Source organism: Polyergus mexicanus, unplaced genomic scaffold (genome assembly GCF_030449975.1).
Source record: "Polyergus mexicanus isolate NDT 795.1 unplaced genomic scaffold, iyPolMexi1.0 SCAF_25, whole genome shotgun sequence".
Taxonomy (NCBI): domain Eukaryota; kingdom Metazoa; phylum Arthropoda; class Insecta; order Hymenoptera; family Formicidae; genus Polyergus; species Polyergus mexicanus.
In genome coordinates, this window is record NW_027223345.1 from 1,974,881 (window position 1) to 1,995,114 (window position 20,234).

The 20,234-nt window shown below is 35.2% G+C and overlaps 1 protein-coding gene and 1 pseudogene across 4 annotated transcripts; one reads left to right on the forward strand and one right to left on the reverse strand.

Moving 5' to 3' along the window:
• Positions 1-2,173: 2,173 nt before the first annotated feature.
• Positions 2,174-20,234, reverse strand: part of LOC138943135 (uncharacterized) — a 35,215-nt pseudogene continuing 17,154 nt past the window's right edge.
• LOC138943134 (uncharacterized) lies at positions 9,753-16,507 on the forward strand. 4 transcript variants are annotated; one of them, XM_070313679.1, is made up of 9 exons: positions 11,508-11,587; positions 11,875-11,982; positions 12,407-12,916; positions 13,691-13,732; positions 14,721-14,880; positions 14,982-15,144; positions 15,238-15,448; positions 15,646-15,682; positions 16,295-16,507. In XM_070313679.1, the coding sequence occupies exons 1-7, from the start codon at positions 11,556-11,558 to the stop codon at positions 15,441-15,443; spliced, it is 1,221 nt and encodes a 406-aa protein (XP_070169780.1). In that variant the 5' UTR covers positions 11,508-11,555; the 3' UTR covers positions 15,444-15,448; positions 15,646-15,682; positions 16,295-16,507. The 4 variants fall into 4 exon arrangements, with proteins under 4 accessions (XP_070169777.1, XP_070169780.1, XP_070169778.1 ...); XM_070313677.1 differs by lacking the exon at positions 11,508-11,587 and having other exon boundaries at positions 11,748-11,982; XM_070313678.1 differs by lacking the exons at positions 11,508-11,587; positions 15,646-15,682 and having other exon boundaries at positions 11,748-11,982.

A 20,234-nucleotide genomic window follows, 5' to 3' on the forward strand; every position in this document is an offset into this window, starting at 1 on the left:
ATGTTATGAAAATATCGATATCTTCATCAGTGTTGTGAAAAAAGTCATTTACAATACAAGTTGCTGTTTCCGTAGCCTTAGGGTAATCTGCTATTTAATAAACTGTACGTACGTATACTATAATATAATATAATAATATAATATACTCATGAGATTTGATAATATTTCTACTAAAGTTATTCTGTATATGAAATTCTAATATATTATGCTATTTATTAATATTTTGAAACGCCTATTTCAGATATAACAGAACTGAGAGCCACATATCCTACGCATCTATAGTAATTTGCACAGCAGATCTGTCATGGAGCACTAGAAAAGAATTGATTAACAAAGCACGAGATTCTTTTAAGCGAGAGTTTACTATAATTTTCTCCGCTATTAGAAACCTGTGAAATGTTATGAAAATATCAACAATCATCTATTTATATTTTTGGGAAATTAATCTTTTATTCTCAAAGCATGTTTGTACAATGACATTTATTGTCCATTATAAGCAATCAAAACAAAACTCTACAAAAAGCTACATCATACTATATATATTTATATAATATAGTAAAAGCGTAAATTTAGTAAGTGTATGTACTTACTAGCCAATGTATGCATTTACGATAGGATTTCAGCAAAACTATCACCTAAATATAAAAATGTCTATTTCTGATAAATGTATTCATTTACTAGACAATGTATACATTTGCTACAATACATTATAGTAGAAAATATATACTTCTACTGGTAAAAGTTTAAATTCCGTTGCTTGTGAATACATTTACTTTTATCAAATTAGTACACATTTACTGTAACACACACACACACACACACACACACACACACACGCGCGCACACACGCACGCACGCACGCACGCACGCACGCATATGAATATATACACATATATACACGACATGGGATTAAAGGTTTGCTCACAACAAAACACTAATAAATAAAATAAAAATACAAACGTTGTATATATAGAAATATACATGTTATATATGATCATTGTAAAATTAAAACACGTTTCTTGTTTGATTATAATTTGTATCTTTATTGAACATTATAACATTATGAAAATAAAATAACATTGTAGCGCATTATACGTTTATACATACATACATACATACATATATATATATATTATAGGAAAAGACTATCAAGTTATATCTTTGGTATCATGTATTTCTTGCGCACAAGGTAAAATCTACATATTTAATTACAATGAGCTACATATATTACATATAAACAACTTTATGAACTATAATCTTCATATACATTTTAAAAGGCACTTTATCGTTATAAAAATGAAATGGGAAAAAATAAAAAGAAAAATGTCTTCCGCTCTGAACTAATTTACAGCTAAATAGAAATAATTTGAAATAAAAAAATCTGAGTTTTGTTGCATTGACAAAGTAGGACAACAAATTCACATTTGTAATATCGTTAGCTGTCATCTCTTTTTTAGACTATTTGACAAGAATGATTACATATACGTAACAAAATAAAACTCATGTGGACACCGCCATATTACATAACTGTACTTATAAAGACGAAATTATATAGGTATAATTGCACAAATATGAATATTACAATAACAATATAAGAAATGCTTTTTTATACTAAAAATTTTCAAATTGCAGCCTGCCTTTAGAAGGAAATATTGCTTGAAGTAGACACAGCTTCTTACGGTTTTCTAATTCTAAGATACTTTTCGTAAGCAGTATGTAATCGATATCCGGTATCGTATATCGCACATCGATTACATTCTAAACATTCGATGCATTCAATGCAATAGGCAAGAGTGACTACAGGGAATAGGAATAAAAACGTGTTTGCTTATTGGTAAAACACAGCGTGCTTTGGAAATATCTTCAAAATATCTTAGGAAGGCTTCTCTCTTGATACATTCTGACTGTTTTGAAGATTCCAATTTACAGTGTGGAATGGAAGTTCTTCAGAGGCATTACTGTCATACTGAATACTAATATCCATAATTGTCATCCGGCACCTCATATATCGATGCAACATCTGTGAAGAGAAAAAGAAAAGAAAATTTACAATTATACTTATATCTCTATGTGAAAAAAAATTAACTTTGATTTTATAGTTTACAGCAGCTGTGTACTACTAAATAGTAATAAGATTACCTTGTTTAGTTTTCGAAGTAGGAATATTCTGATATTAAATTTGAGAGTTCGAATTCTCTAGCTCTTGTAGTGCTTGCCGTTCATTTGTCTTCAACTGTCGATCAATTCTATGTAAAACGAATTTTGGTAATTTCATCACTCCAATATTCCGCTCATGTATGTTTCCGTAAATTTTATTTCCGTGTTTATTGTAAGAGTTTTCTATTAATAAGAAATAATGCAATAATTAGTATATATTATAAGAAAAAATTTTAAATACAGTAGTGTAATAGACAAAAAAAGGAAATTTGAAAATTGAGATGTATGTTAAAAATTAAGAAGTATATCTAGAAAAATGAAAGAACAAAATTATATAATCGACCACGAAGATATTCGTATCCTTTATTAAACAATATAATATTCTATAAAATATATTAAAGAGGAGAAAAAGAAAAGGAGTTATGGTATAACTAACAATTTTGTGTTTGACCTGCTCCGCATTAATGAAAAAAGTATAATTTTCTCAAGTTATTGCAAAAAAGATGGGCCATATATTTTATAAGTTTCTTATCTGCATATCTTGAAAAATTTGAAGATACATATAAAAAATTTGGAAATTATTGCTTATGGAAATTTTTTATTGCGTAAACTGATTCTATTTATCATTTAGCGTACAAATGTGTGAGAGTATAATAATTGAAAAGAGAGTACTTTCGATACGAGATATTTTACATTTTATTTTGCACTTATTTTAGAATATGGCATAAAATTTGAAATATCTTGTAAAGTACTCTCTTTTGGACAATTTTATTTCAATACTTTTACAAATAGAATGACAGGAGAAATGAACTAATGAGAGAGGTATACTAATTTATGCATATAGTTGAATAACTGGAACTGCAAAGTATAATATAATTCTTTAAGATATTTTTGTATGCTTTTCCACATAAATCGATTTTTTTTGTCGATCTATATATGAAAGTATTGAAATAATATTGTCGAAAAGTGAGTACAAGATATCTCGCACTTTATGCTGAAAAGAATCTAAAATGCAAAATATCTAAAGTATTTATTTTCAATTATCTTATCCCAATACTTTTATATTACGAGTAAAAAATCATGAGTAGAATTAATTTATGCAATAAAAAATTTGCGTGAGGTTCCTATTTAAACAGTTCAAGGCAACTTTAACGTGATCTTGACATCTACATCTACACTTACAGTTCAAACTAACATTCATATCCTTTTTCTCCCTAAGCATATGCGAAAAATCTTGTGCCAAAAAATGTTTTGACATAACTTGTAAAAAAAGAAACTTTTATTTAAAAAGATCACTGCTTCAATGTATTATTTCTATGGGAAAAATCTAGTTTAAAGGAATCTTATATAAAAGTAATGTTATCTACAAGTAAATACAAATGAAAACGAGAGAAATAAAAAAAAACAGAAATATATAAAATATCCAGAGATAAGCAATATCATTACAAAATTCAACTGAAAACTGAAAATTATATTATCTAAAAATATATAAGCGTAAACAAAGATGACTTAAGAACCATATAAGTAGAAATTAATAATTAATATCAAGTAACAGACAATAAAGTTTTGGAAAATATCTTATTATTTAAATTTATGTGTATGTTTTCTACTAAAATAATGATAATAGTTGAATCAATAGAAAATAAAAACTGCAACTTTTTCAAAAAGTAATTATATCAATAATATTTAGAAAATCATTCTTTTTAATTTACATCTCTTTATATATACATAGACTGAATTAAATTATAAATACAAAAACTGAAATTGAGATTCAAAAACACTTGACTTGCCAGGATATCAGAGTTTTTTTTACAAGAATTATATATTTGTAATAATCAAGAAATGATTTTAAATAACTCAATAATGCATGCTACATAATATTACTAGATTTAAAGAATATGAAATTTGTAAATAAAATATTAAAATTATGCATTACCTTTGTCAGTGGTTGACAGTTTTTTCCTTCTTTCTGTCTGTTTTGTTTTTTTTGTTTGTTGTGTTCTTTTTGAACATTTTACGAGTACACCATTTTCTTCATCATAATTAAATAATTCTTCTTGTATCGGTTTTCTCTTTGCTATGTTTGCATCAATATTACTGTTAGTATTAATTGTTATAGCCCGAACAGGCTATACACGAATTATTAAATACACTATTCTAAATACATATTATTTTATATGATTGCTCAACGTGTAACGCGAATACAGATCACGTTACGAGCGTTGACCGAACAAAGCGCTAACAACGCGAGCCACGCGCTAAGCCCGAGCGACCGTGCAATCATTTCATTGCGAAAACGCGGAAATCAGGGCAAGCGGAAGAAGGACATTGCGAAAATGCAACGTAGAAGTCCTACTTAAAGGCGAAATAAAAAGGAATAAAGAAATTGCGAAAGTGCAAGCAAAGAAGTCCTACTTAGAACTTCTTAGCTTGCATCCGGAGATTGCCAAAATCAAGCGATACGACACACAGCCTTGTCGCTAAACGACCCCCTCCCGGGAAGCCAAGGGGAGTTAATAAAAAGGCCCACCGCTAACGAACGGCGGGCAGTCTTGATCATTAATTAATATTACGCGGGTAGTGACAATAACTACCAAACGGGCAATCTTTATTCCTTTACGCGAACAATATCTCTAACAACCGCGAGTGTCAAAACGAGTATCAATAATTATTAAAATATTGAATAGCCACGCAGTCGGCAGAAATATATACGAAGAAGCGAGAGGCGAGTCTCGAGACCGAAACTCGACTCTAGACACACGCACGTTAAGATATCCGTTATCGTGATACGCGACGCGAGCAAAAGTGCGGGAACATTGTAATCAAGTCACAAATAAAATAGATATTAATATATTTATTTAACTGAAAAGGTGTCATTTTAAACAAACAACAATAAGTGAAATTCTCAGGCGGAGCCCGAATTCCCAAATTCCTTCCGGCAAACGATCCCAACTACCGTGCCTCTCCGGAGGCACAACATAATTTGGTGGCAGCGGTGGGATCTGCTGGGGCATCGCCAGAACTAAGCAAGACCTGCAAAAGACACGGTTGTGTTAAAAAGCGGGCACGCCAACAATCAATTCAATTGAAGTTGACGGACAGAAGCAGCAGCTAAGCCTTCCCCAAGACCTGCAAAGCACCCAGAGTGTAAACAGGACAGGCACGCCAGCACACGTAAAACGTAAGCTGACGGAAACTACAATCAACGGAAGACACCGCACGGACAACAGAACGAGCATCGCCACAACAGCTGTAGCAGAAACGTGAGCCGCCAAGCATCGCAACCTATGATAACTCTACAGACAACACACCGACGCCGGACAACGACCGCCGTACGACGAGCATCGTCAGCCGTATCAGCCGCGAAGGACTGCAGCGTCAGCAACCTACTGACACAGCGAGCGATCATGCGAGCCGTTATACTATTGTAAGTCCGAAAAAATTTAATAAATATAATAGCGTGAATGTCGGAAAGTTCTAATATACCGAAACCGATAGCGAACCGATCGTGGTTACTGAGTGAACCAGCCCGACGAGCGATTAAATTAAGCTTAGCACCGCGAGAAAATCCTTATAACGTGCGAAAAAACTTAGAAAGTCAATACTCGAGCGAAAGCGAGCCCGAGTTACCGGAAAACGTCGTCACAGAACGCGAATTTCCGTTTAACAATTTTGACGAAAGCCTATTCCCGCGTAATACGACTGACCCCACTGACGACACTCAACGCGAAACTAGACGTACGCGACCGTATATTAGTAGAACTCCAAGTAGAGTATCCCTACGGCGCGAATTTTCATTAACTTCCTACGAGAGCGATCTATTCGATCCGGAAGAAATTTATAGCCAACAAGAAAGTAATATGGCCGAATCGCGAAATCCGCAAGAAAACACTCCCGCGAACCCGCCACAAAGCGCGGTAGACGAGGAAATAGAAAAAATTCGACGACCCATTCACCAAATGGACCGAAATATAGTGGAGGCTGATCACACACCGCCCCACGAGAGAAACCGCGAAGAAAGAGGCGACGCGCACCTTCTCGAAATATTAAATGAAATACGCACGGAAGTAAAATCATTAAACAGGCGAGTAACGCGAGTAGAAGACGCGATTATGGAATTACCACGTCACGGATATAACCGCTCAGAAGACGGTAACGACGCGTTTAATGGAACATACGGACGAACCGCACGCGACATCAGAAGTCGACGAAGCACCGCTCCGAATTACTTACCGTTAAAAGAAGCAAGAGCAATGATTCCCGAATTTGACGGAACATCGCGACATAAGTTATTAGAATTTTTAAATGCATGCATGTACGCCGTTCAGGACATACATCCCGCGGATGAAGAATCATTAATCCGAGCAATATTATTTACAAAACTGAAAGGAAAAGCCATGCAGAATTTCGAGACACGAAATATTCAGACGTTCGCCGAATTAAAACAACAACTCGAGACTTGTTACCAGTCTAAACAAAGTACTACGCACTTACAAATCGAGTTCAATTCCTTAAAACAAAAGCCGAATGAAACTGCGCACGCTTTCGGACAACGTGTTGATTTACTAGCGATGAAATTATATGATTCGATGATCGAAGGAAAGGAGCATTCCGCAACCTCAAAACGCACGATTCAACAAACAATCCAAGAGCAAGCGTTAATAAATTTCCAAATCGGGTTACACGACGAATTACAAGTGCTCGTACGCGCGCAGCGATATACGACGCTCCAAGAAGCGATAACGGGCGCGAGCGCCGAAGAAAAACTCAGACCGGGATCAGCGAGAACAAGTGGTTTTGCTAATAAAAATAAAACCGAATTAAGTTACTCGCGAAATAGTCGAAATCCGACACCGCAATGCTTTAAATGCGGAAAAAACGGACATTTCGGACGCGATTACCGTAGCAGCCGATACGCGCTTCTGAAGCCGGAAAAACCCTCGCGAATAAACGCGATAAGTAAATACTGCTCGCATTGCAAAAGAACAGGACACAGCCGCGACGAATGCTGGAGTCTAAAAGGGAAACCGAAAAACAATACAAATAAACTAAAAGTCGGAAATCAGCAAAAAACGCGCGACGAAAATATACGCGATCGAAAGAACCGCGACAACAAAACAGAAACGCCGATAACGCAAGTAGCAGCAGCGAAGACGAGCAGGAAGAAGCGAGAAAGAGACAACCGCGACCTGCATCTGAGTATCGCGTTACGCATATTATTATATATGCCACGCGCAAAGAAAAAGACGGACTTATTGCTAATAACATTACCAATGCGACAAGCGAAAAACGAAAAAATACAGATGTTGTACGATTCAGGATCGACCATCTCACTAATAAAATTGAAACATTTAAAGGACGACGCATTGATACACGAAGATAAAATCGCGCTCACTGGTATAACCGGACATAAAATACATACCATCGGAAAAATGTACGCCACAATCAAGATAGGAAACCATAAGGTAAAACATGCATTTTACGTGGTAAAGGACGACATTCCGATCGAATATGAAGGAATACTAGGAATTGATTTCCTTCGACAACATTCGGTATCTTGCGATTATAATAAAAATCAATTAAAAATAGAAAACGCCGTACTAAAATTTCATTCGCTTAACAAAACGATTCTAAAACCGCGCAGCGAGACCATCGTAAAAGCGACAACAAATCAAAATCGAATAGGAATAGTACGAGCAGAAGAAACAGCTCCAGGAATCTACCTTGGAAACTGCTTAGTAGAACCAAAAAATTACACGTGTCCCGTTAGTATTATAAATACAACCGATATGGAAGTCGAGATACAGACGCCAAACGTCACCCTCGAAGACATAGAACGCGAGATCGAATCTAAAATACATACGGTGGAAACAAGAAAAAATTTTAAGTATACCCAGACAGCCAAGTCTGTTTAAACAGATTTTGCCAAATGTCTGCTATAAATTTTTGTGAGCAGAAAGGTTACAAATTTAGTACAGAGTCTGTTAATTTCAATTACGTCGACAGACTGTTAGCAGAATTGTAACAGGTCCTGCAGATATAACCTGACAACAGATAGGCGGAAGAAATCGAGCAGGTCTGTCAACAAATCTGATAGCAAATTGGCGACAGAAATCGAACAGATCTGTTAAATATAATCTAATGACAAATTGGCGGCAGAAATCGAGCAAATCTGCAGAATACTTTTTAATGGCAGATTGGCGGCAGAAATCGAGCAGATCTGCACATACATTTTGATGGCAGATTGGCGGCAGAAATCGAGCAGATCTGCCGTAACTATTTAGATGAAAAATAATTAATACATAGAAATAAAAAATAAAATTCTAAATTATTTTATAATTAAAACAATACTTATATATATCCAAGACAAACTATTTTTAACTTTAAAATATATATATTTTAAATAAATTAAAAATCTGAGATTGTTGCTAAAGCAATTGCTCCGTAGAAATTCTTCGTTGCCTCCAAAGCCTATATAAAACATAAAAAAGATCAAATATACAGGGTGTCCCATAATTCGCGGATCACCTTTTAAGAGAAGGTAGAGGGTGTTATTCTGAACAGAAAAGTCCTGTAACATTTTTTTCTATAACGCTTAATAAAGGAGTTATTATTCAGCAAAGTCTGGCCAATCAGTGCCGACTTTTAGCCGAGCGCACGTCGGTGAGCCGCGCGTCTAGTAGTGTGCGGCGGCGCATACTTTACGGCACGGCGCGGGGCTCACTGACGTACGCCCAGCTAGAAGTCGGCGCTGATTGGCCAGACTTTGCTCAATAATAACTCCTTTATTAATGCAGCGTCTACAATACAGATTTTAAGCCCTAAGCTTTAAGAAATTGACCAATCACAATCAAGTATGAGAAGAATACTCGACTGTGATTGGTCAATTTCTTAAGGCTTATGGTTTAAAATCTCTATTGTAGACGCCGCATAAGCGTTATAGAAAAAAATGTTACAGGACTTTTCTGTTCAGAATAACACCCTCTACCTTCTCCTAAAGGGTGATCCGCGAATTATGGGATACCCTGTATATTAATGACGACCATTACTTTAACATATCAGCACGGGAAAGTGCTAATATGTAAAAGAATAAAAAATATATTAATAAGCAGTGAGAAGTACTATTTAATTTCGATATGGGCACTGAAAAGGGCCGATTGATTCCGTAATAGGCACTGAAAAGCGCTGATTGGTTTTGTAATGGTACTGAAAAGTACCGTTTGCAAAGCGAGAAAGTTCCTGAGAACACAGTATTTTAAAAATGGGCACTGGAAAGTGCCGTTTGGTTTCTTCGCTGGTGATATCCACCGACCACTTTCGTTTTGGCGCTAAAAGTGCTGAAAGCGTTTAATTGACCAATCAGAACGAAGAAATTTTTGTTTCGATATTATTAATTGCTCTTTTATTACGATCGTAAAAATTAATAATTGTTCTTTTATTTTGGCGGGGTTTGTTGACGTTCCCGCATTGGGTGAATTACATATCCTACAGCTTGTGATTGGTCGTAGCTTTATCGATTGTTTCACGTCACATCGCTCCAAGCTCCAAGCTCCAAGAGAGCATCGATCATTCTGAGTTCAACTATCGCGAGTTAAGTGTGGTGAACGAAGAAAAAAGTGAGATTTGATCACAGAGGCTATTTGTTGGCGAGGATATAGCGCTTACAGCTTCAAATACTGTCAGAGCAGACGTAACTATGAAATCGATTAATTTAAAATTATCTACCTCGCGGAAATCGCTGCACAGATTATCTGTAAGACAGCGAAGTAGGGTTATGTCCGAGATTAGAAATAATTTACGGTTACTACTTTCTCCAAAAGTTGCTGCTGCTGCTGCTGCTAATAATAATAAATCGAATATTTCCAGTTCGTTTATTGTAGAATGTAGTTCGTTTCCAGAATGTCCGTCTTCTGTTATAAATGATATTTGCAATATTAGAGATAATATGCATACAGAAAGCGATGAATCGTCTTTTTCTTCTATCTCTGATGCCAGTGATGCAGCATCATCATTTTTCAATTTCACTACACAAACAGAACCATCTTTTCGCGAGCGCTTAGCATCTTGTTTTGTAGATAATAATCTAACACATGCTCAAGGAAATAATATATTATCCCTTCTTCGTACACATTCTTGCTTTTATAATTTGCCGAAAGATGTTAGAACATTATTACATACACCACGAAATTGTATTGCTGTGTCTATTGTGGAACCAGGCGAATATATTCATTTCGATCTTGAATCAAGTATTATTCGATGCCTTATGTGTGTTTCATCTTTATCTATTGTTGATCAATTGGAAATAGATTTTAATACAGATGGATGTGCTTTAGATAAATCAGGTTCCATTCATATTTGGCCAATTCAATATAGAATTGCAAATATCCAGCATACAAAACCGATAGTAGCAGGAATCTATAAGGGTACGCAGAAGCCATATGATCCTAATAAATTCTTTGAGAAATTTATTGCAGATATTGATAGAATAATGTCCAATGGTGGAATAAATCTTCATGGCAATAAAGTGCCCATACGCTTAAGATGCTTCATAGCTGATGCACCAGCTCGTGCATTTATCCTGAATCATCGTGGCCATACATCTAGTCAGCCTTGTTCCAAATGCAAAGTTTCTGGTACACGTAGCGAAGCTCGTTATGTCTTCAATGATGTCAATCATCCTCTTCGAACCGATGAGGAATATATAAGGTGTGTGGATGGGGATCATCATAAAGAAGGTAAGAGTCCATTGTCGATGGTTCCAATAGGTATGGTTTCACAAGTGCCATTTGAATATATGCACCTTGTATGTCTGGGTGTAATGAAAAAACTTTTATCCGCATGGATATATGGGAAATATTCACGATTGTCAAAATTGTCTGGCCGATCCATTTCTATTATGTGTGCGAGACTAAACACTCTTAAAGAATATTGCCCTTCGAATTTTTCAAGACGACCTAGATCCCTCGATGCATGCTCTAAATATAAAGCCACAGAGTTTCGTCAGTTTTTACTCTATACAGGTATAGTTGTAACATATGGTATTTTAGATGATCAATTATACAAGCACTTTTTATTCTTACACGTAGCTATAAGAATTTTGGTTTCAAATTCACCATCAAAATTGCAACTACGATTTGCAGAGCTTGCGCTGCAAAAATTTGTTCAACGAAGTAAAAATCTTTACGGTTCAACTTTTAATAGTTATAATGTACATGGTCTTCTTCATCTCACTAACGATGTGAGACATCTTGGTAAATTAGATTCTTTTTCTGCTTTTCCATACGAAAATAACATGACAATTTTTAGAAAATATTGCAGAAAGCCAGGATTATCTCTTCAGCAATTCTTCAATAGAATGGCAGAGATAGAAATTCACGGAACAAATCAGAATCGTGACAATGATTCTTCTATTCACGTATCTGTGCAGCATGTAAGTAACAATTATTCTCGATGTCGTAAGATCATATTTGATGGAATATCATTAAGTGTAGATATGCGTGATAATTGCTGTCTGTTACATGATGGATCGGTTTGCATTGTCTTTGAAATTGTTAAGAACAATAATTCGTATCTTTTGGAAGTTAAAAAATTTTTGCATATTAATGATTTTTATGATATTGGCATTTTGTCTTCTGTTCTCCAAGTGTATAAATGTTCTATGTTGAGCAACGAGGTTTTCCGTATCCATCTACAAAAAGTCCGTGCTAAATGTTACAGAATGCCTCTTTGGAATCCGACATATAATGAAGAAAACGACAGTGATGAAGAAAATCATTCGGAAGCATCTCAATACATAGTTGCTGCTATTATACATAACGAGAAATTGTAGTATACTATATATTGCTACGTTCTTATATATAACTTATAAAAATTTAAAGTTTTTTGGTTTTTATATTTATAAGAATTCGAGAGAGCATGATATATTATTCTTTTTCTTTTCTACACATCTTCTGTGTTTTACAATTATTATTTTGTATTTTATCTTCTGTCTCAGTTTTCCTTGCATTCCATTCTTCGGAACAGCCTACATATATATTTGCTATCGCATGTTAAATCTTCATATTGTATTTCTCTTTTATTTTTGTGTGTGACAGCTTTGTCTTTCTTCGGTGCGCATTTATATTTCAAATTATAATTTTTTCATAATAGACAGGTATAAAAATGCTTCTATTGTTATTTTATTATATTTGTAATATTACATCATGTACACACACATATACTTTTCTAATATTCATTCTTTTGTTTATAGGAAAATGTCGGAACGGCCGAAGCGCATTGTATTGAAACCATTGCGCTACCAGACGACATCATCATCGGACGAGGCTCCAAAGCGTAGAAGAACACTAGAGAATAACGCGAATGAAAATATCGATCAGGACATCGGCGAGCTGAGGACACTTTTAGAAGAGCAAGATTCTTCGATGGATGAACCAATTAATTCAAATAATCTTTACAACATTTATATGCCTAAAACAAACACGCATACACAAAACATCCCATACTTACATACAAATGTTCCATCATACTTATCTCCTCAAAATTCACAATCACGCACACATACATATCCCACACATTATCCCACATCCAATCATACAGTGATTGATAACATTGCGCACTCAAGTAATACAGGTATTAATAAGTTTCAGGAAAAGTATGGCACTACATCAGACATCAGAGATTCTTATCAACTACCAGATGAACGAAGAAGAGAATCTGAAGCCACCTGTACTGAGAGATCCTTCGATGAATCGAATAATCCGTAAGTTTATATATATATATATATATACACACACACACACGTGCGCGCGCGCGCGCACGTGTGTGTGTTGGTACGTGTGTGTGCGCGCGTGCGTGCGTGCGTGTGTGTGAGTGAGTGAGTGAGTGAGTGAGTGAGTGTGAGTGTGTAAGTATATGTCATGATGTAAAAAGAATTACAATTTATAAGGCATGAGACTTACAAAAAACTAAACGTTTTGATCCACTTTGAATCTTTATCAATGATTATGTAAAATTTATATCTATAATGATAAAAAAAAATACAGTGGGAACACGCATATAAAAATTGAGATTCTTTTCCTCGCAGGATTTTCTACAATCTCAATTTTTGTGTGCGTGTTCCTATTGTACCTTTTTTTTTGTATCATTATACATATAAACTTTACGTAACCATTGATAAAGATTCAAAGTGAATCAAAATACTTAATTTTTTGTAAGTCTCATGCCTTATAAATTGTAATTCTTTTTACATCATGACATATACCTACATGTCAAGTTCCAATTAACCCCTCTTTACTTTTTACTAATTATATATCATTGTGCTTCATAATCTTATTTTAAAATTACATTAAAATTATGACAGTAAATATTATTGTTTAATTTACGTTATTAAACATATTTACATTATTAAACATAGTAAATTAAATTTTATTACATCTACAAGAATGCACATAGCTGTAAAAATTATGAAAAAAATTTCAAATTTGTTACATTTGCAAGTGTTAAGCAAGTATAAAATATGAATTAATGTTTGCAGGATACTGAACGAACGCTTAGACCGCTTTGAAGCAGAACTAAAGTGAGTATCAGTGAAATATAACGCAGACTGTAATTTTAACATAAATGTTAACACAAAATAATTTTTTTAACGCGATTACTTGTAATTTTTAATAGAGTAAATAACAAATTTTTTTAATAAAAGTGATCTTGTTTCACAAGATTTATATAATAACTTAAATGGTAACTTTAAATTACTTTTCTCTCTTTCTCTTTCAGAATATTTTCAATGCCAGTTTAATTTTTGTTTTAATGGAACAACATATCTATTTTATTAGAGATTTATAAGGTATTTTATGACAAATTCCTACACTTCATTGCACATTTTTGAATTTGTCATAAAATCAATATCAATAAAAAAAGAGACTAGTTAGAACTTAGTGTGTAGATGTTATTTTTGTAACGTAACAAGAATTACATATTAAAAGGCATAAGGTCACAAGAAATCAAATATTTCGATTTACTTCGGATCATTCTCAATAATTATGTAAAGGTAAAGACTTTAATGAGAAGAATAACTGAGGCATGCAAACATTAAAGTCTTTACCTTCACATGACTATTGAAAATAATCCGAAGTGGATCGAAACACTTGGTTTTTTATGCTTTTTGTATAATGTAATTCTTGTGATGTTGCAAAATAACATCTATACACTAAGCTCCGACCTTTTTGATTTTATTGTATTGATAGTGATTGTATATTGCTTAATCTCGCAATTCAATGTTGTCACAAAGTGTTTTATGAAATTGTTATAAAATAGATATATTATTCCGTTTAAAAAATTAAAACTGATATTGAAAATACTCTGAAATAATTTAAAAAAATAATTAGAAATTTTTGTTTGAGTCATATAAATTTTTAGAAACAAAACAATATATATAAGTCGAAACAATATATATAAGTCGAAAATTTCAAATATCTAGAAATTTAAAGTTTCAAGATTGACAATATTATACGATTAATATAATTAATGACTTTTAATGTCCTGATAATATTATATTTTGTTTACAGAAGAATAAATGGTCTGTTACAAAATATTTTGAAATGCGTGCAGCATTTAAAGAGCGACAACCGCCGTCGTGCACCGACTAAACCGGCCATCCTTCCTATATCTTCTCTGGAAGAAATGGATATTTTCGAAGATATCGATGATGATGGTTATTCCGAAATTGTAAGTTGGTACAAAAATATTTTGTATTGTCCTATTTTGATATGTAATATTATATGTATATACTTTTTTATACAATCCATACGTTTTATTTATTCTTTTAGGTGCATTACTTTGAGTACATTGGTGGGTTCACGTTAAAGGAAGCCGTCAATTTGTGTCTAAAGGAGGCGTTGACAGATTCTTTAACGCCATCGTTTACCTGGTGGGGTCGTGAAGGAGGTCCACGACCTTTATACAATACTCGCCTTATTTTGGCAATTTACGGTATGATCATCTCATTTATTGATTTCTAGATATTTGTAGTCAGTATTATTATGATTTTCATTAACGACAATGTATTTTTTATTTCTTTTTCAGATGCTGTGTGCAACAATCGATACATAAACAATCCGACTCGATCGGAGTTTCAAGCACAAATGCGTGAAGCCCTGCGAACAGGTAAAGAGAGATGGAGGAGCAGAGCGCGCGGTCCACGGTCTACTCATCCTGTCAATCCAAGACCACGCGATTTTTGGAGCGACGAGCGACAAAAGGAAGAAAACAGGAGAATAAGAGATGATTAAATTTGGTATGTGAAATTTTGATATATTAAATTTGTGCGTGTGCGTGCGTACGTTTGCGTTTATATCGTGCATGCGTGCGTGTATGTATGTGCAGAGAGAGAGAAACAGACAGAGTAGCCATTTTATTTTTAGTAATAATAATAATAGCTTTATTTTCTTAGTTATTTTTGTTTTTTTAATATACTAAATGTTCTTTTTACAGATTACTTTCAGGAGAGGCGAATCCACGGATGGATTGCGTAAGTGATAGTGACTGGGTTCGTTTTGACGCTACAATCACTAAGGTCCGGTTTCACAACTTACTTTAATCGAAGTTTAACTCATTAATGGAGAATTCACATTACATCTGATGTCCGATATATCCAATCGGACGTTTGTACATCGGACGCAATGTGAATCCTCCATTAATGAGTTAAACTCCGGTTAAAGCAAGTTGAGAAACCGGACCTAAAAGCATTTGATTGATCAATCGGAACAAAGATTTCTTCGTTCTGATTAGTCAATCAAAGGCTTTCAGTACTTTTAGCGCCAAGACGAAAGCGGTCGGTGGATATCACTAGCGAAGAAACCAAACGGCACTTTTCGGTGCCCATTTTAAAAATATTAAAGCTTCTCGGAACTTCCTCGCTTCGCAAACGGTACTTTTCAGTATCATTACGGAACTAATCGGCACTTTTCAGTGCCTATTACGGAATCAATCGGCCTTTTTCAATGCCCATATCGAAATTAATCAGCACTTCTCAGTGCTTAATAAACTTTTCATTCTTTTACGTATTAGCATTTTCCCGTGCTAATACGTAAAAATTACGGTTCTCATTAATATATATTTGGTATTTTGTATGTTTATATAGGCTTCCGAGGCAACCTGGAGTACTTACGGAGGAGAAGGAGGAGGAGGCAACGAAGAATCTCTACGGAGCAGGCAACAAAGAAGATTTTAAATTTAAAATATATAAATTTTAAACTTAAAAATAGTGTTGGATAAATATTATTATAATTATTAAATAATTTAGTAACTTTAAAAAGTGGTGAATATTATGTTATAATTATGTATATCTTTGTATATTTAGATACAATTATAAATAAATGATTAAAAATTTATTTTTTATTTCTATGTATTAATTATTTTCATCTAAATAGTCATGGCAGATCTGCTCGGTTTCTGCCGCCTATCTGCCATCAAAATGTATTGTGCAGATCTGCTCAATTTCTGCTGCCTATCTGCCATCAAAATGTATTGTGCAGATCTGCTCGATTTCTGCCGTCAATCTGCCATCAAAATGTATTGTGCAGATCTGCTCGATTTCTGCCGCCAATCTGCCATCAAATTGTATTTGACAGATCTGCTCGATTTCTGTCGCCAATCTGTCGTCAGATTGTGTTTGACAGATCTGCTCGGTTTCTGCCGTCAATCTGCTGTCAGGTTATGTCAACAGAATCTGCTGACAAAACATAAGCTTAATGCGGACGCAGTTGATGCCAATCTGCCGCGATACTCTGATCGAATTTGTTGCCAATCTGTCGACATATTGCTAACATTTTGCTTACTGGGTACTAACTCGAGACACGGACAAATATGACAACTACTACGCACGCAACATTTAAATACGGAAGAAAAACAGGCACTCCTACGGATATGCGAAGAATATTACGATACATTTCAGTTGGACGGAGAACCACTGACGTGCACCGCGACGGTAGAGCACGAGATAAACACGCGCGCCGACACCTCGCCGGTGAACACGAGACCGTATCGTCTTCCCGAGAAGCACAAAACGGAAGTAAATAAACAAGTGTAAGAAATGCTAAAAAATGGCATAATCCGAACAAGCGCGAGTCAATGGAACACACCGTTATTGGTGGTACCAAAAAAGGCCGACGCATCCGGAAAACCTAAGCTCCGAGTAGTAGTAGATTTTCGGAAGCTAAACGATTTAACAATAGGCGATTTATTTCCACTGCCCAATATCACCGATATACTGGACCAGCTAGGAAACGCTAAATATTTTACTACACTAGACTTAGCGTTAGGATCTGGTGATAACCAGATACCGATGGCTGAGCAAGATAAACAAAAGACAGCTTTTTCTACGCCCTACGGACACTATGAATTTAATAGAATGCCGTTTGGATTAAAAAATGCGCCAGCAACATTCCAGAGATTGATGAATTCAATTCTAACAGGAATGCAAGAACTTAAATGTCTAGTTTATTTAGCCGACATCGTCATATACGGATCGAGCCTAGAGGACCACAATAGAAGACTCAAGGAAATACTACAGAGACTCCGAGAAAATAATCTAAAATTGCAACCGGATAAATGCGAGTTTTTGCGCAAAGAAGTAATTTATCTAGGTCACATTATTTCGGAGAATGGAATATCTCCGGACCCGTCAAAGCTAACCGCAATAAAAGAATTTCCGACGCCGAAGAAAGTAAAAGATATACAATTTTTCATAGGACTAGCCGGATACTACAGAAAATTCATAGAAGATTTTTCAAAAATAGCCAAGCCACTAACGAAATTAACAAAGAAAACGGAAAAATTCGAGTGGACAATGGAACAGCAAAATGCTTTTGAAATATTAAAAGAAAAATTAATGACTGCGCCAGTGCTAACGTATCCAGATTTCAATCAAGAATTCATAGTGACCACCGATGCTTCCGACTATACAATCGGAGCAGTATTGTCACAAGGAAAAGTAGGTAATGACCGACCAATTGCTTACGCCAGCAGAGTTTTATCGCGAGCGGAGCAGAATTACAATACAACAGAGAAGGAATTACTAGCAATTGTATGGGCTGTAAAACATTTTAGGCCATACATATACGGTACGAAATTTAAAATCGTAACCGACTACAAACCATTAATCTGGTTATTTAATGTGAATGATCCCGGGTCAAGATTAATCCGATGGAGATTAAAACTCGAAGAATATGATTATGAAATCATTCATAAGGCCAGACGAGCGAACGCGAACGCCAATGCACTGAGCCGCAATGTAACAAGAGAAGCGCATAAAACAGAAGAGGAAGAAATCCTCGCAATAGAAGAAGAAACAAACTCCGACGAAGAAAAAATATACACAGAGGAAGACAAGAAACAGATATTATATGAATATCATGATGCATCCACAGGAGGACATCAAGGAGTTGAACGCACGATAAAAAGAATCCGCCTAAATTATAATTGGCCAGGAATAACGAAAGATGTAGAAAAATACATCGCAAAATGCGAATTGTGCCAGAAAAATAAATTATCGCGAAAAAATAAGTACCGTTAATAATCACGGATACGCCTACTAAACCTTTCGAAAAATACGCGTTAGATATTGTAGGACCGTTAACAGTTACAACAAACGGAAATAAATATCTCTTAACATTCCAAGACAATTTAACGAAATTCAGCAAAGCGATACCGATTCCAAACCAAGAAGCGAACACGGTCAGTAAGGAATTCGTTACAAAAATTGTACTTGAACACGGAATACCGGAAAAAATTTTAACGGATCAAGGCACAAATTTCCTCAGCGAAGTATTCCAAAATACATGTAAATTACTAAAAATAAATAAAATACAGACAACTGCCTATCATCCGGAAAGTAATGGCGCGTTAGAACGATCGCATCGAACATTAGCGGAATATTTAAGACACTACATAAACGAAGACCAGACAGACTGGGACGAATGGATACCGTTCGCAATGTTTACGTATAATACGACGCCACATACAGCTACGGGGTATACACTCTTCGAATTAGTGTACGGGCACCAAGCGGATCTACCTACGTCACTGACGAGACCGCCTAAACCGACATACAATTACGACGATTACGCGCAAGGATTGAAAGAAAGATTAAGGGCAACGAGTCAGCTCGCAAAAGAGCATATTAAAGAAGAAAAAATTAAAGCCAAAAAACAGTACGACAAAGGTACTAGAGAAATCAAATTTAAAGTCGGCGACAAAGTATTAGTATACGACGAGACGCTTCGACGCGGACGATCCAAGAAACTTGAATCCCTATGGACCGGACCGTACGTAATAATCGAGAAAAATTCAGACGTGAATTATATAATTAAGAAAGGAAGAAAAGTGGTGCGCATGCATACAAATAAATTAAAACAATTTATAGAAAATTAGAATAAGAACTTACTTATTCGTTACTGGAACGACCGCATCCGATCCAAAGCGCGACGCATTTGCTCAACAGGACGGAGATGGTTGCGAAAAACGCGCCCTCGAAGGCGTACCGGCACATCCAGCCAAAGTCGACGCAAAAATGGAATGAACCCATCAGGAGATTCATAACGAGGAACCCAAAAGGTATCGTCGAACCCATCGTCCACCATATTCATATCAGTTTGAGGCACAATAACCAACACCGCACCATCACCAGTATCGTCAACCTCGCCCTCCAAAGAAGGCAGATAACGCGAACGATCGACTAAATTCACGCACACCATGTTAGTCGGATACTCAATAAAACGCGACTGAATTAAAAACTAACCGACGCTAAGAGCTAGCAAGAAGAAAGCTGAAACTCATAAAATAAGAGCCGATAAAACAGTTATATGAAACATTCTAATATAAAATTGCAGGATACTCGTCAGCTGGAACAGCCGTCAGGCCGAGAGTCGCACGGGGCAACATGAAACGGATTCGCCTTACCAAATCCAAGAATTCCCACACAACCCCGGCATATATTTCGAGAAAATCGGACAATTGCAACAAGTCACAAAAACGTGGAAATTAGTTATTAAATTAGATATAACAACGCTAAACGACAAAGC